The sequence below is a fragment of the Chiloscyllium punctatum genome, chromosome 19, assembly GCF_047496795.1.
Source record: "Chiloscyllium punctatum isolate Juve2018m chromosome 19, sChiPun1.3, whole genome shotgun sequence".
Classification (NCBI taxonomy): domain Eukaryota; kingdom Metazoa; phylum Chordata; class Chondrichthyes; order Orectolobiformes; family Hemiscylliidae; genus Chiloscyllium; species Chiloscyllium punctatum.
Genome location: NC_092757.1, coordinates 50,641,866 through 50,662,649, shown reverse-complemented (window position 1 = coordinate 50,662,649; position 20,784 = coordinate 50,641,866). Strand labels below are relative to the sequence as shown.

Below are 20,784 nucleotides of genomic sequence, written 5' to 3'. Positions count from 1 at the left end.
CCGGGTTCGATTCCAGCCTCGGGTGACTCTCTGTGTGGAGTTTACACATTCTCCCCGTGTCTGTGTGGGTTTCCTCTCACAATCCAAAGATGTGCATGGTGGACTGGCCATGCTAGATTGTCCAGGGATGTGCAGCTTAGGTAGAATGGCCATGGGGAATGCAGGCTTACAGGGATTGGCTAGTGGAAAGGATCTGGGTGGGGATGCTCTTTGGAGGGTCAGTGTGGACTCAAGTGGCGTACTTCCACATGGTAGGGATTTTATGGTCAGGTGTCCCAAAGCCTTTCCCATCAATAAGCCTCACCAGCAAAGTGAGGTCTGATGGGAACACAGTTGCCAATCAGCGCACAGCAAGCTCTCGCAAACAGAAGGAAGATAATGATCTGTTAGGGGGGAATTTTATGAAGACTGGCCAGGAAGGCTCCCCTGCTCTTTGAAGTCATACATTTGATTTTTTTGCATCCCCCTCAGCAGGCTGAATGTCCCACTCAAGGTTCAGCGCTGTCACCACAGTAGCATCCCCACAGTGCCACATGGAGAGTCAGTCTGAACTTACTGACTGAGTTTGTGAAGGGTCGTTCAAACCCGCAAAGCTGCTGGTGAACGTGCTCCCAGAGATATGCACACACATGTGTTACAGGGTCGAGAATACAGTGGGTTAGAGTCCCAATGAATACTTAACTCATGTTAAACTCCTCTTACCTTGTGTCTAATATTTGTTGTCGGATTGTTTTGATGTATTCGAAGCTGTCAAAGCAGCAGATGTCGTAAACCAGTACGTAGGCATGAGCACTCCGTAGCCCCCGGCAACACGTGTCTGCCCATTCCTGGAAATGACAGGCAAGTCGGGATTAATCCATTACATTCTCAATTAGCCTTAATTAGTCTTAACAATTGAAAATGGAACTTTTCTAAGGTTAATGCCCAGTAGGACGACTGGCACCGAAAAACTAACAGGTCAAGTAAAACGTGATTACCCTCAGACCTCTCTGAAAGGGATCTTTTATCTCTGATTTCCCCTTGAGAATGGACATACTGGAGGGGGTGCCGAGATGGTTCACTGGGTTAATTCTGGAGTGGATGGGGTTGGCTTATGAGGAAAGTCTGAGTAGACTGGGATTATATTCATTGGAATTTAAAAGAATGAGGGGGGGATCTTTTCGAAACATAGAAAATTACGAAGGGAATAGATAAGATAGAAGCAGGGAGGCTGTTTCCACTGGCGTGTGAAACTAGAACGAGGGGGTGTCGTCTCAAAATAAGGGGGAGCAGGTTTCGGACTGAGTTGAGGAGGAACTTCTCCACCCAGAGAGTTGTGAGTCTATGGAATTCCCTGCCCTCTGAAGCAGTTGAGGCTACCTCATTGAATGTTTTTAAGGCAAAGGTTGATTTTTGAACAGCAAAGGCATTAAAGGTTACGGTGAGTGGGTGGGTAAGTGCAGCTGAGTCCATGGAACGTTCCACCATGATCTTACTGAATGGCGTAGCAGGCTCAACATGACAGATGGCCTACCCCTGCTCCTGTTTCTTGTGTTCTTATATTCTCCCATCACGTTGGTAAGTAGGGAATCCTACGCTTCTGATGGGGAAGGGACATTAAATACTGCAGGAAGACTCACAATTTCTGCTTTGGAGTCCCGCTTTTCGGTTTGGTTGGTGGTAAGCATTTCAAATTTGCAGATAATCCACACTAGAATGGCACAGAAAAAGCAGCAAATTGTACACTTATGCAAATTGTACATTTTTTCAGGTTTTTTTCAGTTTGTGTATACCGAGACAATGCACTAAGACTGTACAGAATACACAATGAAGGAAAAGCTGTGTATAGTGTACAGAATCTGGGCAAAATTGGATTGTCACTCAATGGACAATTAATCACACCACTGGGGGCAGCAATGCCAGCTTTATGGTGCCTGATTATTTTCCTGATTTTTTTCTTATTTATTTTTACATTGGATATGGTCATTTGTAGTTCATCCCTAATTGCTGTTGAACAGAGTGATTGCTGGGGGTATTTCAGGGTCAACTACTTCGCTCTGGACTTGGAGTCACATACCAAGCATGAATGGCAGATTTTCTGCCTGAAAAGACAATTGGAGGCCAGATGAACCTTTCCAGCAATTGATGATAGCTGCCATCTGAGATTCGTATGATTTTAATTTCAATTCCACCAGTTGCCTTTATCGGTCAGGTCTCCAATTTAACACTCACTTCAACCTCACCTGCTTTGCACTGCCACCCAATGGAACCAGGATAGTCACAAGATTCCCAACAAGTCAAACCAATCAGGAAACCGAGGGACGCAAGTGACAAAGATTAAACTGTAGGACATAGAACATGGAACATTACAGCGCAGTACAGACCCTTCGGCCCTCAATGTTGCGCCAATCTGTGGAACCAATCTGAAGCCCATCTAACCCACACTATTCCATTTTCATCCTTATGCCTATCCAATTGACCATTTAAATGTCCTTAAACTTGCCAAGTCTACTACTATTGCAGGCAGTGCGTTCACATCTCTCCTACTCTCTGAGCAAAGAAACTACCTCTGACATCCTGTATCTATCACCCCTCAGTTTAAAGCTATGTCCCCTCATGCTAGCCATCGTCATCTGAGGAAAAAGGCTCTCCCTATCCACCCTATCTAACCCTCTGATTATCTTATTTCTCAATTAAGTCACCTCTCAACCTTCTTCTCTCTAATGAAAACAGCCTTAAGTCCCTCAGCCTTTCCTCATAAGATCTTCCCTCCAAACCAGGCAACATCCTAGTAAATCACCTCTGAACTCTTTCCAAAGCTTCCACATCCTTCCTATAATGTGGTGACCAGAACTGTATTCAATACTCCAAATGTGACCATGCCAGAGTTTTGTACAGCTGCAACATGATCTCATGGTTTTGAAACTCAATCCCTCTACCAATAATAGTTAACACATCGTATGCCTTCTTAACAACCCTATCAACCTGGGTGGCAACTTTCAAGGATCTATGTACCTGGAAACTGAGATCTCTCTGCTCAGCTACACGACCAAGAATCTTACCATTAGCCCAGTACTTTGCATTCCTATTATTCCTTCCAAAGTGAATCATCTTACACTTTTCCACATAAAACTCCATTTGTCACCTCTCAGCCCAGCTCTGCAGCTTATCTATGTCTCTCTGTAACCCACAACATCCTTCATCGCTATCCACAACTCCACCGACCTTAGTGTCATCTGCAAATTTACTAACCCACCCTTCTATGGCCTCATACAGATCACTTATAGAATGACAAACAGTGGACCCAAAACAGATTCTTGTGGTACTCCAGTAGTAACTGAACTCCAGGATGAATATTTCCCATCAACCACCACCCTCTGTCTTCTTTCAGCTAGCCAATTTCTGTTCCAAACTGCAAAGTCATCCTCAATCCCACGCCTCCGTATTTTGTGCAATAGCCTACCGTGGGGAACCTTATCAAACACCTTACTGAAATCCATATACATCACATCAACCACTTTACCCTCATCCACCTCTTTCTTCTCAAAGAACTCAAAAATGTTTGTGAGGCACGAGCTACTCTTCATAAAACTGTGTTGACTATCGCTAATCAACTTATTCCTTTCAAGATGATTATAAATCCTATTTCTTATAACCTTTTCCAACACTTTACCAACAACTGAAGTAAGGCTCACTGGTGTATAATTACCAGGGTTGTCTCTACACCTCTTCTTGAACAAGGGGACAACATTTGCTTTCCTCCAGTCTTCTGGCACAATTCCTGTAGACAATAACGAACATGAAGATCAAAGCCAGAGGTTCTGCAATCTCCTCCCTGGCATCCCAGAGAATCCTTGGATAAATCCCATCCAGCCCAGGGGACTTATCTATTCTCATACTTTCCAGAATTACTTACACCTCCTCCTTATGCACCTCAATCCCATCTAGTCTAGTAGCCTGTTTTTCAGTATTCTCCTCGACCACATTGTCTTTTTCCAGTTGAATACTGACAAAAAGCATTAATTTAGCACTTCTTCATCTCCTCTAATTCCACGCACAGCTTCCCACTACTATGCTCGATTGGCCCCTCATCTTACTCTAGTCATTTTTTTATTCTTGATATATCTATAGAAAGCTTCAAGATTTTCCTTGGTCTTATCCGCCAACGACTTCTCATGCCCCTTCCTGGCTTTTCATAGCTCTCTCTTTAGGTTTTTCCTGGCTAACTTGTAACTCTCAAACACCCTAACTGAGCCATCACATCTCATCCTAACAACACATCTCATCCTGCGCACCACACCTCCTCCCTGCCTGATCGGTATATACTTATCAAAGACCCACAGTAGCTGTTCCTTGAATAAGCTCCACATTTCAATTGTGCCCATCCCCTGCAGTTTCCTTTCCCACCCTATGCATCCGAAATCTTGCCTAACTGCATCCTAATTGACTTTCTCCCAGCTATAACTCTTGCCCTGCAGTATATATGTATCCCTTTCCATCACTAAAGTAAACATAACCTAATTGTAGTCACCATCACCATAGTGCTTTGCATTTGATTTTACATCTGCAGAAACCAGGATTAGATCAGAGATGGGATCAGTGCATATTGTTGGGGAAGGGGGTTTATGGAGCCCATGACAGTGTGAAATCGGGTACAGTCAGTTCTGCTACAATGTGCGCTTCTGCAACGTGAATTAGCTATAATGTGATTGAAGGATTTAGACCATTATGTGTAGAACATGAACTTTCCTTGCCTGTATTGGCTATAACATGATTGAAGTCCCATTGGTTTAAATGGTGCTGTTATTACACAATTTTCTTATAATGGGGGATCACACAAGAATGAAACTATTCAATTATATCAAAACAGACTGCACGTTGGGTGACTGATTGAGGTGGAATGTGAAATTTTGATTTCCAGTTGGGGGAGTGGGGGGGATTGCATTGCAAGGTACTGTTAATGGTGTGTGTTTCTTTTAACTCTTTCATTGGATGTGGGTGTTGTTGGTTGAGCCAGCATTTATTGCAATTGGAAAGGGGGTGGTGAGCTGCCTTCATGAACCACTGCAGTCCATGTGCTGTCGGTAGATCGACAATGCCATCAGGGAGGGAGTGCCAGGATCTTGACCCAGCGACAGTGAGGGAATTATTTCCAATATAATTCCAAGCCTGGATTGGTGGCTGGCTTGGAGGGGAACTTGAGGGTGATGGCGTTCCCATGTATTTGCAGCTCTAGTCCTTCGAGAGGGGGGGTGGCTGAGTGTTTGGAAAGTGCTGTCTAAGGATCTTTGGTGAAGGGCATCTTATAGGTGCTGCTACCTACTGAGCATTGGTGATGGAAGAAGTAGGTGTTTGCGAATGTGGTGCTAATCATGCAGGCTGCTTTGTCCTGGATGGTGTTGAGCTTCTTGAGTGTTGTTGGAGCACCCGTCCAGGCAAGTGGGGAGCATTTCGGCACACACTTGACTCTTGCCTTGTAGATGATGGACAGGCTCTGGGGAGTCAGGAGGTGAGTTACTCACTGCAGCATTCCTAACCTCTGACCTGCTCTTGTTTCTGCCACATCAGGCCTCACAGCAACCCGTGATGGTAATATGGCTGCACGCCACGATTGCCCATTGGCAGGAAACCTTTTTACAACAGCACCAGGCCTCCAAGATAAATTCAGCAGTGCTCACCTCTCCTGCAGCACTGGTTCATGGAGGTTGTGGTAGAGAGTGGTGTGCATGGTAGCTTTGCGCAGTTGAGTGTGAGCTCACTGGTGTTGCTAAGCTGGACACTGCAGTGTTAGGAAGTACGGTGGGCAACTCACTTGGAGGCTCAGGAGGGAACGGCCTAGTGACCTGGGTGCACTGGATGGGGCTTTAGTTGCAGAAAATAGACCAAGTGGAGATTCTCTCTGCTCATCAGTTCTGCAAAGTCAGTGCAGCTCATTAGACTGTCCACCTTCTTTCCACAGTTCAGTTGCTGGAGAATCCACGGTTATCATCCAATACTCTCGCAACCTCCGGAAAAGGAGAAGAGGCTGGAACAAAGTCTCCAGCTACCCCACAGGTGGCAAAACCCATCACCAGGAAGCAGCAATGGGGGAACACTGCCACTCAGGGAAGGCATGGTAGAAGGTGGGCGCACTGGTCTTTGGCAACAAAGTCATGGGCCCGATGTATGGTGTTCCTGTTGGCCCAGGAGGCTCTTTAAAACCCTTCAGGAACGTTGACAGTTGATGGTGGGTTTCGCCCTCTGGAAAGCCACCCCCTTCACAGTCTCCCCCATGTTTCCCCAGCACTCTGCTGACACTAAACATTTCATTCAGTATCATGTGGGAAGCAGGGGGAGGACGAGAGGGCAGAGGTGACACATAGGAAACAGCACGTCACATTGACAATTCTGTCCACACGGCTGAATGTCCTGCAATAACACAAGAGGCAGCTCTGCTGGAAGTGAGCTGACTCTCGGTCCCACTGCAGAGATCTCAGATAAGAACGGCCAGCCACTGTGATCTGTTTTAAGATGGTTCCTCACCACAGCTCTTCATGGGGGAAAGCTCCACCTGGTGGATTTACTGCTGCCATCCTCTTGCCTGGTAACAATCCACATCACCTGCTTAAACGAGTGGGGCAGAAGCAAAAAAACTTGGTCATCTAACAAGAAAAGGCTCTTATTTAACCAAGACATAGTCTGGTGCATGGTAGACATTGTGTTACACTGGTAAGACCGATGAAGCCTTACTGAGATTGTGAGGAGACCACCTAAGTCTTACTTCATTGAGATCCAAATCTATATCTTCCCGACCAAGTCCATGTGATATTATGATGTTTGGTGATGTATCTTGTATCGCCTTAAACTTTTCAGATTCTTACATCCTTCTACAACACACCTGCCATCCAAGTTGAACAGGCAGTGGAATCATTACTGGAGTTTATAGCTGCAAATTTGGCTGATATCCCTCCCACCTCTCACCCATCACTCATTCATAAATTGGTGATAATTAGGTTGGCAATTCCACATCATCACGCCAGTCTCCGATATTACTGATGCCAAGTGGGCATGCAAACTTGCCCGCTGTTTTGAACTAACCAATCAAATGGCTCGTGAGATTGCTGAAGACGCAATCTCTCTCTCAGTTGCAGCACATCACAGAGGGAACAGGCACCACCCTTGGAGTAGGCACTGGGCCATTGGTGTCACCCCGTAGAAACGCAAAACCTCTAATTGTCACTGAACCTGATGTCTGCTGGTACCTGGCAAGGAACGAATTTGATGAGCTTTTTTTGAAAAGTGACCTCCCATATCCAAAACTGGCTGGGTAGACTGTGAGGTATTGTGACCACCTTGTTGTGAAGATTTGTAGCACATTGTAATTTTTATTTGAGAACTAAAGTGGAGGAAAATAGATTTTAAGTTTTAGAGTTCTGTGAAAATCTGATCTTTCTTAAAGCTCAGAAAGTCATTTTGAACATTGAGTTACAACAGCGTTTCCAAAACATTGTGTGATTTCAGCTAAATGACCAGAATGTTAATTGTGTAGGGTGAATAGTTGTTAAAGTATTTGCTGACTTTGGTTTTATGACCCAGAGAGAAAGAGGAAGGGTCAGAAACAGAGTCGTGCATGTTGAAGAAGCAGATAACAGCAGAGGTTTTGTTATAAGCAGTTTCCAAACCGTTAGGCTAAGGAACAAGTCCTGAGTTACTTAGAACCCAATGAGGTGATAGCTCAAGAAGTGGAAGACCATAGAGATGTCAAAAAGATCCAACAAGGCTGTGGAAGACATGAGCTGAAAATGTGTCGCTGGAAAAGCGCAGCAGGTCAGGCAGCATCCAAGGAGCAGGAGAATTGACGTTTCGGGCATAAGCCCTTCTGTGGAAGATATGAGTTCGCTTAAGGTTAAGGAAATAGTGAGCTGAGTTAGCAGCTTGCTTTACACGTCCCAGGGAGAGATAAAAGAGGGGAAACAAATAGCAAGTACCCAAAGTGTACTTGTACAGTGTACCAGATAAGGAAGAAGAATGGAAATATGTGTGTCTCCTTTGACAATACTTTTGCCAAAAGGTAGCAGGTAGATGGGAACAGTACCTCCTGCACGTTTCCCTCCAACACACATTCTGGCTTGGAAATATATTGCCATTCCTTCACTGTCACTGGGTCAAACTCTGGGAGCTCCTTTCCTAACACCATTGTGAATTTACCAAAACCATGTGGATTAATACAACTCAAGTAGACAGCTCTTCACCACCTTCACACAGGTAATCACAGGTGGGTAATGAATGCTAGCCTGACCAGTGAGAGTCAAATCCTGTGAAAAGAAATGTTAAATTATTCTGTACCACTAGAGGCATGCACTCCAAATCGATTAACCGAACCTGAACACTGTGAGGTGCTTTGAATCTGTCATAAAACAGTAAATACTGGAAAGAGACCAGGTATTAAGTTGTGGAGAATGACCTTGCTCCTCCCTCCATCCCTTTGCCCTTGATCTATTTGCTTAAAAACTATTTGGTTATAATGTCTTCCACCTCTGGGGAAAGGTCATTCACCTGATATATCTCCCTTTACAGATGCTCCTTGGCTCGTTAAATGCTTCAAGCGTTTTCTATTTTTATTTCTCTTATATCGCTGTATGGCCACCAGAGACAGATACATAAACTAAGCTGGCAGCTCGTTCCACTAAGTGACAAATCCACCTTATTATTCCATCTCGGCATCCCCTATCCATCTACACAGAATTTGATCTGAATAGTCAGCAATTTGCCTACTCTCCACCTACACAGAGGCTACCTCACACACAGCCACTTGGCCCAAAAGCTCTGTGCTGGCTGATGAGACTCATACAGTTATAGATGTCCACAGCATAGAAAAAGGCCCATTGATCCATTGCATCCATACCAGTCAAAAACAACAACATCACTATTCTAATCCCATTTTCCAGCGCTTGGCCCATATCCTTTGATGCCTTGACTCCTCCTGACCATCTTCACTGAACCTCATCAGCATAACCCTCCCTTTCTTTCTCCTTAAATACCTCAATACTACCATCTTCATTCCTTGTCGTAACACCAGTATACACCAGTACATGTACACCAGTATAAAAATATAACCAAGACAACTATGCTGTGACTACAATAGGTGTGGAAGAAGGCGAGTTGAAGAGAGCCCATCAGATTCTTGATGTGGAGATTTATCGCTGTTCCTTCATTGCTGTTTGTTCAAACTCTGCCCCTGCTGAAACTCTCGATGTAACGACATGATATACACCAGATTCATTGCTGCAGTTCCATATATGTATCACAATCTTCCCGTGGGCAACGATGGATAGGAAGTGAGTGATGGATTGACCAGCAATGTCAAACTACCAGGAATGACTTTATATTATGATCATGCACCCAGGAAACAAACCATCTGTGAGCAGTTTCCTTGATATTCAGTCATGACTAAGCAGTATACACTTGTAACTTCTATCCTGACTCCCCACAGCCTGTCCACTGTCTACAAGGTATAGGTCAGGTGTCTGATGGACACCCCGCCCCTGGTGTCTGGATAGGTGCATCTCCAGACTACACCGTCAGGGACTTGCACTGATGAAAATCAGACACTAGCTGGAGGCTGAAATTGTATAAACTCAAAATGGCAGCGAGGGGTAGGAGTGGGCTTCAGTGACAATGTACATGGCCACCTGCAAGGACAGAGGTGGGGAGGTGAACTAGCTCCACAGAGGCTGGTATCCCATCACCAAGTTACCCCTTATTTACACGTGAAAAGACCTTGACCCTGATCCAGCTCCCTCAGAGCCAGCTCTCAGAGTGAACAGAACCTCTGACATTCCTGTTTATGTTTTTTCTTTCCATTTTATTGTTTTTCTTTTATTTCTCACAAAGTGAACTGAACCACACAACTTCCTGTTTATTTTGTTCTTTTTATTCTTTTTTTTCTTTTTCATTTTCTTTTTTTTATTTTACTCAGACACTACCGCCTAACTGCAGTAGTGCTCAGTTTTTCCCCACTGTCTGGGGAGGCTGTTCTTCAGCGGTTCGGTGTGGGCGTGTTGGGACGAAGGGACTGTTTCCAAAATGTAGGGAATCTAATCTAATCATTCACCTATGTTGAGTGTGTGCGGGCATGAGACAGTGAAAGATACAAGGTGCACGAATCTTTATTCAATTTCCACCACTAGGAAGAAAAGAAATACGCAAGTGGCCAGTGAGAAGCATCAAAGGGCAATGCTGAGTGATTACTCCTGTTAACATGGTTCAGCCAAGGCTTCCTGACTGGATCATATTAACAGCCTCAAGCAGGGAATGTGGAAGCAGATCATTCAGCCTATTGAGTGCACATCAACTGACCAAAACAGCATCCTCGCCATACCCAATCTACCCCTGCCTTTCCCATGGCTAATCCACCTCGCCTGCACATTCATCAGCCACCATGTTGTCCCTATCACTAAAACACTGTGCTCTCCCTATCATTGATCACTGTGCTGTCCCTATCACTGAGTCACTGCGCTGTCCCTATCACTGAGCCACCGTGCTTCCCAATCACTGAGCCACCGTGCTGTCCCTCTCACTGAGTCACTGTGCTGTCCCTATCACTGAGTCACCGTGCTGTCTCTATCACTGAGTCACCGTGCTGTCTCTATCACTGAGTCACTGTGCTGTCCCTATCACTGAGTCACCGTGCTGTCCCTATCACTGAGTCACTGTGCTGTCTCTATCACTGAGTCACTGTGCTGTCGCTATCACTGAGTCACTGTGCTGTCCCTATCACTGAGTCACTGTGCTGTCCCTATCACTGAGTCACCGTGCTGTCCCTATCACTGAGTCACCGTGCTGTCTCTATCACTGAGTCACTGTGCTGTCGCTATCACTGAGTCACTGTGCTGTCCCTATCACTGAGTCACTGTGCTGTCACTATCACTGAGTCACCGTGCTGTCCCTATCACTGAGTCACTGTGCTGTCTCTATCACTGAGTCACTGTGCTGTCTCTATCACTGAGACACTGTGCTGTCCCTTTCACTGAGCCACTGTGCTGCCCCGACCACTGAGTCTCTGTGCTGTCCCTATCACTGAAACACTGTGTTTTACCGAGTTGATTTTAACCCTACTGCGAATCCTCTTACAAGGATGCCTGCCTTGAAGAAGTTTTTCTCCTCTCTCTACAAGAATCTCAGGGAGTCCCTCTCCCACTGCAACTCCCAGGTCATTTCCTCTGCCCTGAAGCTCTTACCTGCCTATCTCCTTTTCCACCTATCCACTCCACCCTCTCCTCCCTGACCTATCACCTTCATCTCCTTCCCACACCCACCCATTGTACTCTATGCTACTCTCCACCCACCCCCACCTTCCTCTAGCTTATCTCTCCACGCTTCAGGCTCACTGCCTTTATTCCTAATGAAGGGCTTTTGCCCGAAACGTCGATTTCGAAGCTACTTGGATGCTGCCTGAACTGCTGTGTGCTTCCAGCAGCACTAATCCAGAAACTGTGCTGTCCCTATCACTGAGCCACTGTGCTGTCCCTATCATTGAGCCTTCGTACTGTCCCTATCACTCAGCCACTGAGCTGTCTCTGTCTCTGAGCTACCGTGCTGTCTCTACCACTGTGTCACTGTGCTGTCCCTACCATTGAGTCACCGTGCTGTTGCTATCACTGAGTCACTGCGCTGTCCCTATCATTGAGACACTGTACTGTCCCTATCATTGAGACACTGTACTGTCCCATCACTGAGTCACTGTGCTGTCTCTATCACTGAGTCACTGCGCTGTCCCATCACTGAGTCACTGTGCTGTCTCGATCACTGAGTCACTGCGCTGTCCCTATCATTGAGACACTGTACTGTCCCTATCACTGAGTCACTGTGCTGTCCCATCACTGAGTCACTGTGCTGTCTCGATCACTGAGTCACTGTGCTCTCTATCACTGAGACACTGTGCTGTCCCTGTCACTAAGTCACCGTGCTGTTTCTATCACTGAGCCACCGTGCTGTCCCTATCACTGAGTTACTGAGCTGTCTCTGTCTCTGAGCTACCGTGCTGTCTCTATCACTGTGTCACTGTGCTGTTCCTATCACTGAGCCACGTTGTTGTCTCTATCACTGAGTCACTGTGCTGTATCTGTCACTGAGTCACTGCGCGATCCCTATCACTGAGTCTCTGTGCTGTCCCTATCATTGAGACACTGTACTGTCCCTATCACTGAGACACTGTACTGTCCCTATCACTGAGTCTCTGTGCTGTCCCTATCACTGAGTCTCTGTGCTGTCCCTATCATTGAGACACTGCACTGTGCCTATCACTGAGACACTGTACTGTCCCTATCACTGAGTCTCTGTGCTGTCCCTATCATTGAGACACTGTACTGTCCCTATCACTGTGTCACTGTGCTGTCCCTATCACTGAGACACTGTTCTGTCCCTATCACTGAGCTACCGTGCTGCCTCTATCACTGAAACACCGTGTTGTCTCTATCACTGAGTCACTGTGCTGTCTCTATCACTGAGCCACTGTGCTGTCCCTATCACTGAGCTACCATGCTGTCCCTATCACTGAAACACCGTGTTGTCTCTATCACTGAGTCACTGTGCTGTCCCTATCACTGAGCCACTGTGCTGTCCCTATCACTGAGCCACTGTGCTGTCTCTATCACTGTGTCACTGCGCTGTCCCTGTCACTGAGTCACCGTGCTCTCCCTATCATTGAGACACTGTACTGTCCCTATCACTGTGTCACTGCGCTGTCCCTGTCACTGAGTCACCGTGCTCTCCCTATCACTGAGTCACCGTGCTCTCCCTATCACTGAGTCACTGTGCTGTCCCTATCACTGAGTCACTGTGTTGTCCCTATCACTGAAACACTGTGCTGTCCCTCTCACTGAGCCACGAAGTTGTCTCTATCAACTGAGTCACTGCGCAATCCCTATCACTGAGTCTCTATGCTGTCCCTATCACTGAGACACTGTACTGTCCCTATCACTGAGTCACTGTGCTGTCCCTATCACTGAGACACTGTGCTATCCCTATCACTGTGTCACTGTGCTGTCCCTATCACTGAGACACTGTGCTGTCTCTATCACTGAGTCACTGTGCTGTCTCTATCACTGAGTCACTGAGCTGTCTCTATCACTGAGCCACTGTGCTGTCCCTCTCACTGAGCCACGTTGTTGTCTCTATCACTGAGTCACTGCGCAATCCCTATCACTGAGTGTCTATGCTGTCCCTATCACTGAGCCACTGTGCTGTCCCTATCACTGAGACACTGTGCTGTCCCTATCACTGAGACACCGTGCTGTCTGTATCACTGAGCCACTTTGCTGTCCCTATCACTGAGCTTACCGTGATGTCCCTATCACTGATTCACTGTGCTGTCCCTATCACTGATTCAATGTGCAGTCCCTATCACTGAGCCATCGTGCTGTCCCTATCACTTAGTCACTATGCTGTCCCTATCACTGAGCCACCATACTGTTCCTATCACTGAGTCACTGTGTAGTCCCTATCACTGAGCCACCGTGCTGTCTCTATCACTGAGACACTGTGCTGTCCCTATCACTGAGTCACTGTGCTGTCTCTATCACTGAGTCACTGTGCTGTCCCTATCACGGAGTCTCTGTGCTGTCTCTATCACTGAGCCACTGTGCTATCCCTATCACTGAGCCACCGTACTGCTCCTATCACTGAGTCTCTGTGCTGTCTCTATCACTGAGCCACTGTGCTGTCCCTATCACTGAGCCACTGTGCTGTCTCTATCACTGAGACACTGTGCTGTCTCTATCACTGAGTCACTGTGCTGTCCCGATCACTGAGCCACCGTACTGTCCCTATCACTGAGTCACTCTGCTGTCCCTATCACTGAGACACTGTGCTGTCCCTATCACTGAGACACTGTGCTGTCCCTATGACTGAGACACTGTGATGTCCCTATCACTAAGCTATTGTGCTGTCCCTTTCCCTGAGTTTTTTTATTTCAAAAATATACTTTATTCATAAAATGGTCTGTACATTTGGTTATGCCATACATATGTCCACATTTACAAACACAGATTCGAATTTATCAATGTCATATACAGGTCTGTGCATTTCTCAATCTTATGCATATATTTGGTTGAGGCATCGGCAGAGCCCAAAAAAAACGTCCGCATGGGCCCCCTGTTCTTCTTTAGGCAGGCCGATCTTACACGGTGGTCTTTCCCCACCGCGCCTTGGAGGCAGCTGCCCCAAGCTTCAGCGCGTCCCTCAACACGTAGTCTTGGACCTTGGAATGTGCCATTCTGCAACACTCAGTCGGGGTCAACTCCTTCAGCTGGAAGATCAACAGGTTTCGCCCAGAGAGCGTCCTTCACCGAGTTGATGATCCTCCAGGTGCAGTTATTGTTCGTCTCAGTGTGAGTCCCGGGGAACAGGCCGTAGAGCACGGAGTCCCGCGTCACGGCGCTGCTCGGGACGAACCTCGACAAGCACCACTGCATTCCTCTCCAGACTTCCTCTGCATAGGCACATTCCAGAAGGAGGTGTGTGACAGTCTCGTCCCCACCACAGCCACTTCGAGGGCAGCGTGCGGCAGAGAGTCCGGGCGTGCATAAAGGATCTCACATTCAGAGCCCTTCTCACCACCAGCCAAGCCACTTCCCTGAATCACCGTCTTGTCTCTATCACTGAGCTGCCGTGCTGTCCCTTTCCCTGAGTCACCGTGCTGTCCATGTTACTGGGCTGTCTCTATCACTGAGACACTGTGCTGTCCCTGTCACTGAGACACTGTGCTGTCCCTGTCACTGAGACACTGTGCTGTCTTTATCATTGAGTCACCATGCTGTCCCTATCACTGAATCACCGTGCTGTCCCTATCACTGAGTCACTGTGCTGTCCCTATCACTGAGCCATGGTGCTGTCCCTATCACTTAGTCACTATGCTGTCCCTATCACTGAGCCACCATACTGTTCCTATCACTGAGTCACTGTGCTGTCCCTATCACTGAGTCACCATGCAGTCTCTCTCACGGAGCCACCGTGTTGTCCCTATCACTAAGACACTTAGCTGTGCCTATCACTGAGTCAATGAGCTGTCCCTATCACTGAGACACTGTGCTGTCTATATCACTGAGCCACCGTGCTGTCCCTATCACTGAGCCACCGTGCTGTCCCTATCACTGAGCCACGGTACTGTTCCTCTTACTGAGCCACTGAGCTGTCTCTATCACTGAGTCACTGTGCTGTCACTATCACTGAGCCATCGTGCTGTCCCTATCACTTAGTCACTATGCTGTCCCTATCACTGAGCCACCATACTGTTCCTATCACTGAGCAACTGTGCTGTCCCTATCACTGAGTCACTGTGCTGTCCCTATCACTGAGCCACGGTACTGTTCCTCTTACTGAGCCACTGAGCTGTCTCTATCACTGAGTCACTGTGCTGTCACTATCACTGAGCCATCGTGCTGTCCCTATCACTTAGTCACTATGCTGTCCCTATCACTGAGCCACCATACTGTTCCTATCACTGAGCAACTGTGCTGTCCCTATCACTGAGTCACCATGCAGTCTCTCTCACGGAGCCACCGTGTTGTCCCTATCACTAAGACACTTAGCTGTGCCTATCACTGACTCAATGAGCTGTCCCTATCACTGAGCTACCGTACTGTTCCTATCACTGAGAGTCTGTGCTGTCTCTATCACTGAGCCACTGTGCTATCCCTATCACTGAGCCACGGTACTGTTCCTCTTACTGAGCCACTGAGCTGTCTCTATCACTGAGTCACTGTGCTGTCACTATCACTGAGCCATCGTGCTGTCCCTATCACTTAGTCACTATGCTGTCCCTATCACTGAGCCACCATACTGTTCCTATCACTGAGCAACTGTGCTGTCCCTATCACTGAGCCACCATACTGTTCCTATCACTGAGTCACTGTGCTGTCCCTATCACTGAGTCACTGTGCTGTCTCTATCACTGAGCCACCATCGTGTTCCTATCACTGAGTCACTGTGCTGTCTCTATCATCGAGTCACTGTGCTGTCTCTATCACTGAGTCACTGTGCTGTCCCTATTACTGATTCACTGTGCTATCCCTATCACTGAGCCACTGACCTGTCCCTATCACTGAGCCACTGTGCTGTCTCTATCACTGAGCCACTGAGCTGTCTCTATCACTGAGCCACTGTGCTGTCTCTATCACTGAGCCACTGTAATGTCTCTATCACTGACACACTGTGCTGTCCCTATCACTGAGTCACTGTGTAGTCCCTATCACTGAGCCACCGTGCTGTCTCTATCACTGAGACACTGTGCTGTCCTAATCACTGAGTCACTGTGCTGTCTCTATCACTGAGTCACTGTGCTGTCCCTATCACGGAGTCTCTGTGCTGTCTCTATCACTGAGCCACTGTGCTATCCCTATCACTGAGCCACCGTACTGCTCCTATCACTGAGTCCCTGTGCTGTCTCTATCACTGAGCCACTGTGCTGTCCCTATCACTGAGCCACTGTGCTGTCTCTATCACTGAGACACTGTGCTGTCTCTATCACTGAGTCACTGTGCTGTCTCTATCACTGAGCTACTGTGCTATCCATATCAATGAGACACCGGGCAGTCTCTATCATTGAGTCACCGGACTGACCCTATCTCTGAGTCACTGTGCAGTTCCTATCACTGAGCCACCGTGCTGTCTGTATCACTGAGCCACTTTGCTGTCCCTATCACTGAGCTTACCGTGATGTCCCTATCACTGATTCACTGTGCTGTCCCTATCACTGATTCAATGTGCAGTCCCTATCACTGAGTCACTGTGCTGTCCCTATCACTGATTCAATGTGCAGTCCCTATCACTGAGTCACTGTGCTGTCTATATCACTGAGTCACTGTGCTGTCTCGATCACTGAGTCACTGTGCTCTCCATCACTGAGACACTGTGCTGTCACTATCACTGAAACACTGTGCTGTCCCTATCACTGAGTCACCATGCTGTCCCAATCACTGAGCCACTGAACTGTCCGCATCACTGAGGCACTGTGCTGTCTCTATCACTGAGGCACTGTGCTGTCCCTATCACTGAGCCACCATGCTGTCCCTAACACTGAGCCACCGTGCTATCCCTATCACTGAGCTTACTGTGCTGTTTCTATCACTGAATCACTGTGCTGTCCCTGTCACTGAGCCACCATCGTGTTCCTATCACTGAGTCACTGTGCTGTCTCTATCATTGAGTCACTGTGCTTTCCATATCACTGAGTCACTGTGCTGTCCCTATCAATGAATCACAGTGCTGTCTCTATCACTGAGTCACTGTGCTGTCCCTATTACTGATTCAATGTGCTATCCCTATCACTGAGCCACTGTGCTGTTCCTCTTACTGAGCCACTGACCTGTCCCTATCACTGAGCCACTGTGCTGTCTCTATCACTGAGCCACTGTACTGTCTCTATCACTGACACACTGTGCTGTCCCTATCACTGAGTCACTGTGTAGTCCCTATCACTGAGCCACCGTGCTGTCTCTATCACTGAGTCACTGTGCTGTCCCTATCACGGAGTCACTGTGCTGTCCCTATTACTGATTCACTGTGCTATCCCTATCACTGAGCCACCGTACTGCTCCTATCACTGAGTCTCTGTGCTGTCTCTATCACTGAGCCACTGTGCTATCCCTATCACTGAGCCACTGTACTGTCTCTATCACTGAGCCACTGTACTGTTCCTATCATTGAGTCACCATGCTGTCCCTATCACTGAGCTACCATGCAGTCTCTCTCACGGAGCCATCGTGCTGTCCCTATCACTGAGCCACTGTGCTGTCTCTATCACTGAGACACCGTGCTGTCCCTATCACTGAGCTTACTGTGCTGTCGCTATCACTGATTCACTGTGCTGTCCCGAACACTGAGCCACCGTACTGTCCCTATCACTGAGTCACTCTGCTGTCTCTATCACTGAGCTACTGTGCTGTCTCCATCACTGAGCTACTATGCTATCCATATCAATGAGACACCGGGCAGTCTCTATCATTGAGTCACCGGACTGACCCTATCACTGAGTCACTGTGCTGTCTCCATCACTGAGCCACCGTGCTGTCGCTATCACTGAGTCACGTTGTTATCTCTATCACTGATTCAATGTGCTGTCCCTATCACTCAGCTACTGTGCTGTCCCTATCAATGAGACACCGGGCTGTCTCTATCACTGAGTCACTGTTCTGTCCCTATCACTGAGACACTGTGCGGTCCCTATCACTGAGACACTGTGCGGTCCCTATCACTGAGACACTGTGCGGTCCCTATCTCTGAGTCACTGTGCAGTTCCTATCACTGAGACACTGTGCGGTCCCTATCTCTGAGTCACTGTGCAGTTCCTATCACTGAGACACTGTGCGGTCCCTATCTCTGAGACACTGTGCTGTCCCTATCACTGAGACACTGTGCGGTCCCTATCTCTGAGACACTGTGCTGTCCCTATCACTGAGACACTGTGCGGTCCCTATCTCTGAGACACTGTGCTGTCCCTATCACTGAGACACTGTGCGGTCCCTATCTCTGAGTCACTGTGCAGTTCCTATCACTGAGCCACCGTGCTGTCTGTATCACTGAGCCACTTTGCTGTCCCTATCACTGAGCTTACCGTGATGTCCCTATCACTGATTCACTGTGCTGTCCCTATCACTGATTCAATGTGCAGTCCCTATCACTGAGTCACTGTGCTGTCTATATCACTGAGTCACTGTGCTGTCTCGATCACTGAGTCACTGTGCTCTCCATCACTGAGACACTGTGCTGTCACTATCACTGAAACACTGTGCTGTCCCTATCACTGAGTCACCATGCTGTCCCAATCACTGAGCCACTGAACTGTCCGCATCACTGAGGCACTGTGCTGTCTCTATCACTGAGGCACTGTGCTGTCCCTATCACTGAGCCACCATGCTGTCCCTAACACTGAGCCACCGTGCTATCCCTATCACTGAGCTTACTGTGCTGTTTCTATCACTGAATCACTGTGCTGTCCCTGTCACTGAGCCACCATCGTGTTCCTATCACTGAGTCACTGTGCTGTCTCTATCATTGAGTCACTGTGCTTTCCATATCACTGAGTCACGGTGCTGTCCCTATCACTGAGGTACTGTGCTGTCCCTATCACTGAGCCACCATGCTGTCTCTATCTCTGAGCTTACTGTGCTGTTTCTATCACTGAATCACTGTGCTGTCCCTGTCACTGAGTCACTGAGCAGTTTCTATCACTGAGCCACCGTGCTGTCCCTATCACTGAGCCACTGAGCTGTCTCTGTCTCTGTGCTACCGTGCTGTCTCTATCACTGTGTCACTGTACTGTCCCTATCACTGAGCCACTGTGCTGTCCCTATCATTGAGTCACCGTGCTGTCCCTATCACTGAGCTACCGTGCAGTCTCTCACATGGAGCCATCGTGCTGTCCCTATCACTGAGCCACTGTGCTGTCCCTATCACTGATTCACTGTGCTGTCCCTATCACTGATTCAATGTGCAGTCCCTATCACTGAGTCACTGTGCTGTCGATATCACTGAGTCACTGTGCTGTCTCGATCACTGAGTCACTGTGCTCTCTATCACTGAGACACTGTGCTGTCTCTATCACGGAGTCACTGTGCTGTCCCTATTGCTGATTCACTGTGCTATCCCTATCACTGAGCCACCGTACTGTCTCTATCACTGAGTCTCTGTGCTTTCTCTCTCACGGAGTCACTGTGCTGTCCCTATTGCTGATTCACTGTGCTATCCCTATCACTGAGCCACTGTGCTGTCTCTATCACTGAGTCACTGTGCTGTACCTATCACTGAACCACCGTGCTGTCCCTATCACTGAGTCACTGTGCTGTCTCTATCACTGAGTCACTGTGCTGTCTCTATCAGAGTCACTGTGCTGTCCCTATCACTGAGTCACTATATTGTCCCTATCACTGAGCCACTGAGCTGTCCCTATCACTGAGTCACTGTGCTGTCCCTATCACTGAGCCACTGAGCTGTCCCTATCACTGAGTCACTGTGTTGTCTCTATCACTGAGCCACCGTGCTGTCTCTCTCACTGTGTCACTGTACTGTCCCTATCACTGAGTCACTGTGCTGTCTCTATCACTGAGCCACCGTGCTGTCGCTATCACTGAGTCACCATACTGTTCCGATCACTGAGTCACTGTGTTGTCTCTGTCACTGAGCCACTGAACTGTCTCTGCCTCTGAGCCACTGTGCTGTCTCTATCACTGAGTCACCATGCTGTCCCCATCCCTGAGCTACCATGCAGTCTCTCTCACGGAGCCACCGTGTTGTCCCTATCACTAAGACACTTAGCTGTGCCTATCACTGAGTCAATGAGCTGTCCCTATCACCGAGTCACTGTGCTGTCCCTATCACTGAGCCACCATACTGTCCCTATCACTGAGTCACTGTGCTGTCCCTATCACGGAGTCACTGTGCTGTCCCTAACACTGAGCCACCATACGGTCCCTATCACTGAGTCACTGTGCTGTCCCTATCACTGAGTCATTGTGCTGTCCCTATCACTGAGTCACTGTGCTGTCCCTATCACTGAGCTAGTGAGCTGTCCCTATCACTGAGCCACCATACTGTCCCTATCATGAGCCACTGTGCTGTCCCTGTCAGTGAGTCACGGTGCTGTCTTTATCACTGAGTCACTGTGATGTCACTATCACTGAGCTACTGTGCTGTCCCTATCACTGAGTCACCGTGCTGTCTCTATCACTGTGCCACTGTGATATCCCTATCACTGAGCCACTGTGCTGTGCCTATCACTGAGCCACTGTGATATCCCTATCACTGAGTCACTGTGCTATCTCTATCACT

General features: G+C 47.9%; 1 protein-coding gene across 3 annotated transcripts in view; it reads right to left on the bottom strand.

Moving 5' to 3' along the window:
• Positions 1-20,784, bottom strand: part of LOC140491331 (ras-like protein family member 10B) — a 218,209-nt gene that overhangs the window by 103,512 nt on the left and 93,913 nt on the right. For all 3 annotated transcript variants that reach the window (XM_072589359.1, XM_072589360.1, XM_072589361.1), the window contains exon 3: positions 703-827. In XM_072589359.1, the coding sequence (XP_072445460.1) occupies positions 703-827 (125 nt within the window). The remainder of the gene's footprint in view (positions 1-702; positions 828-20,784) is intronic.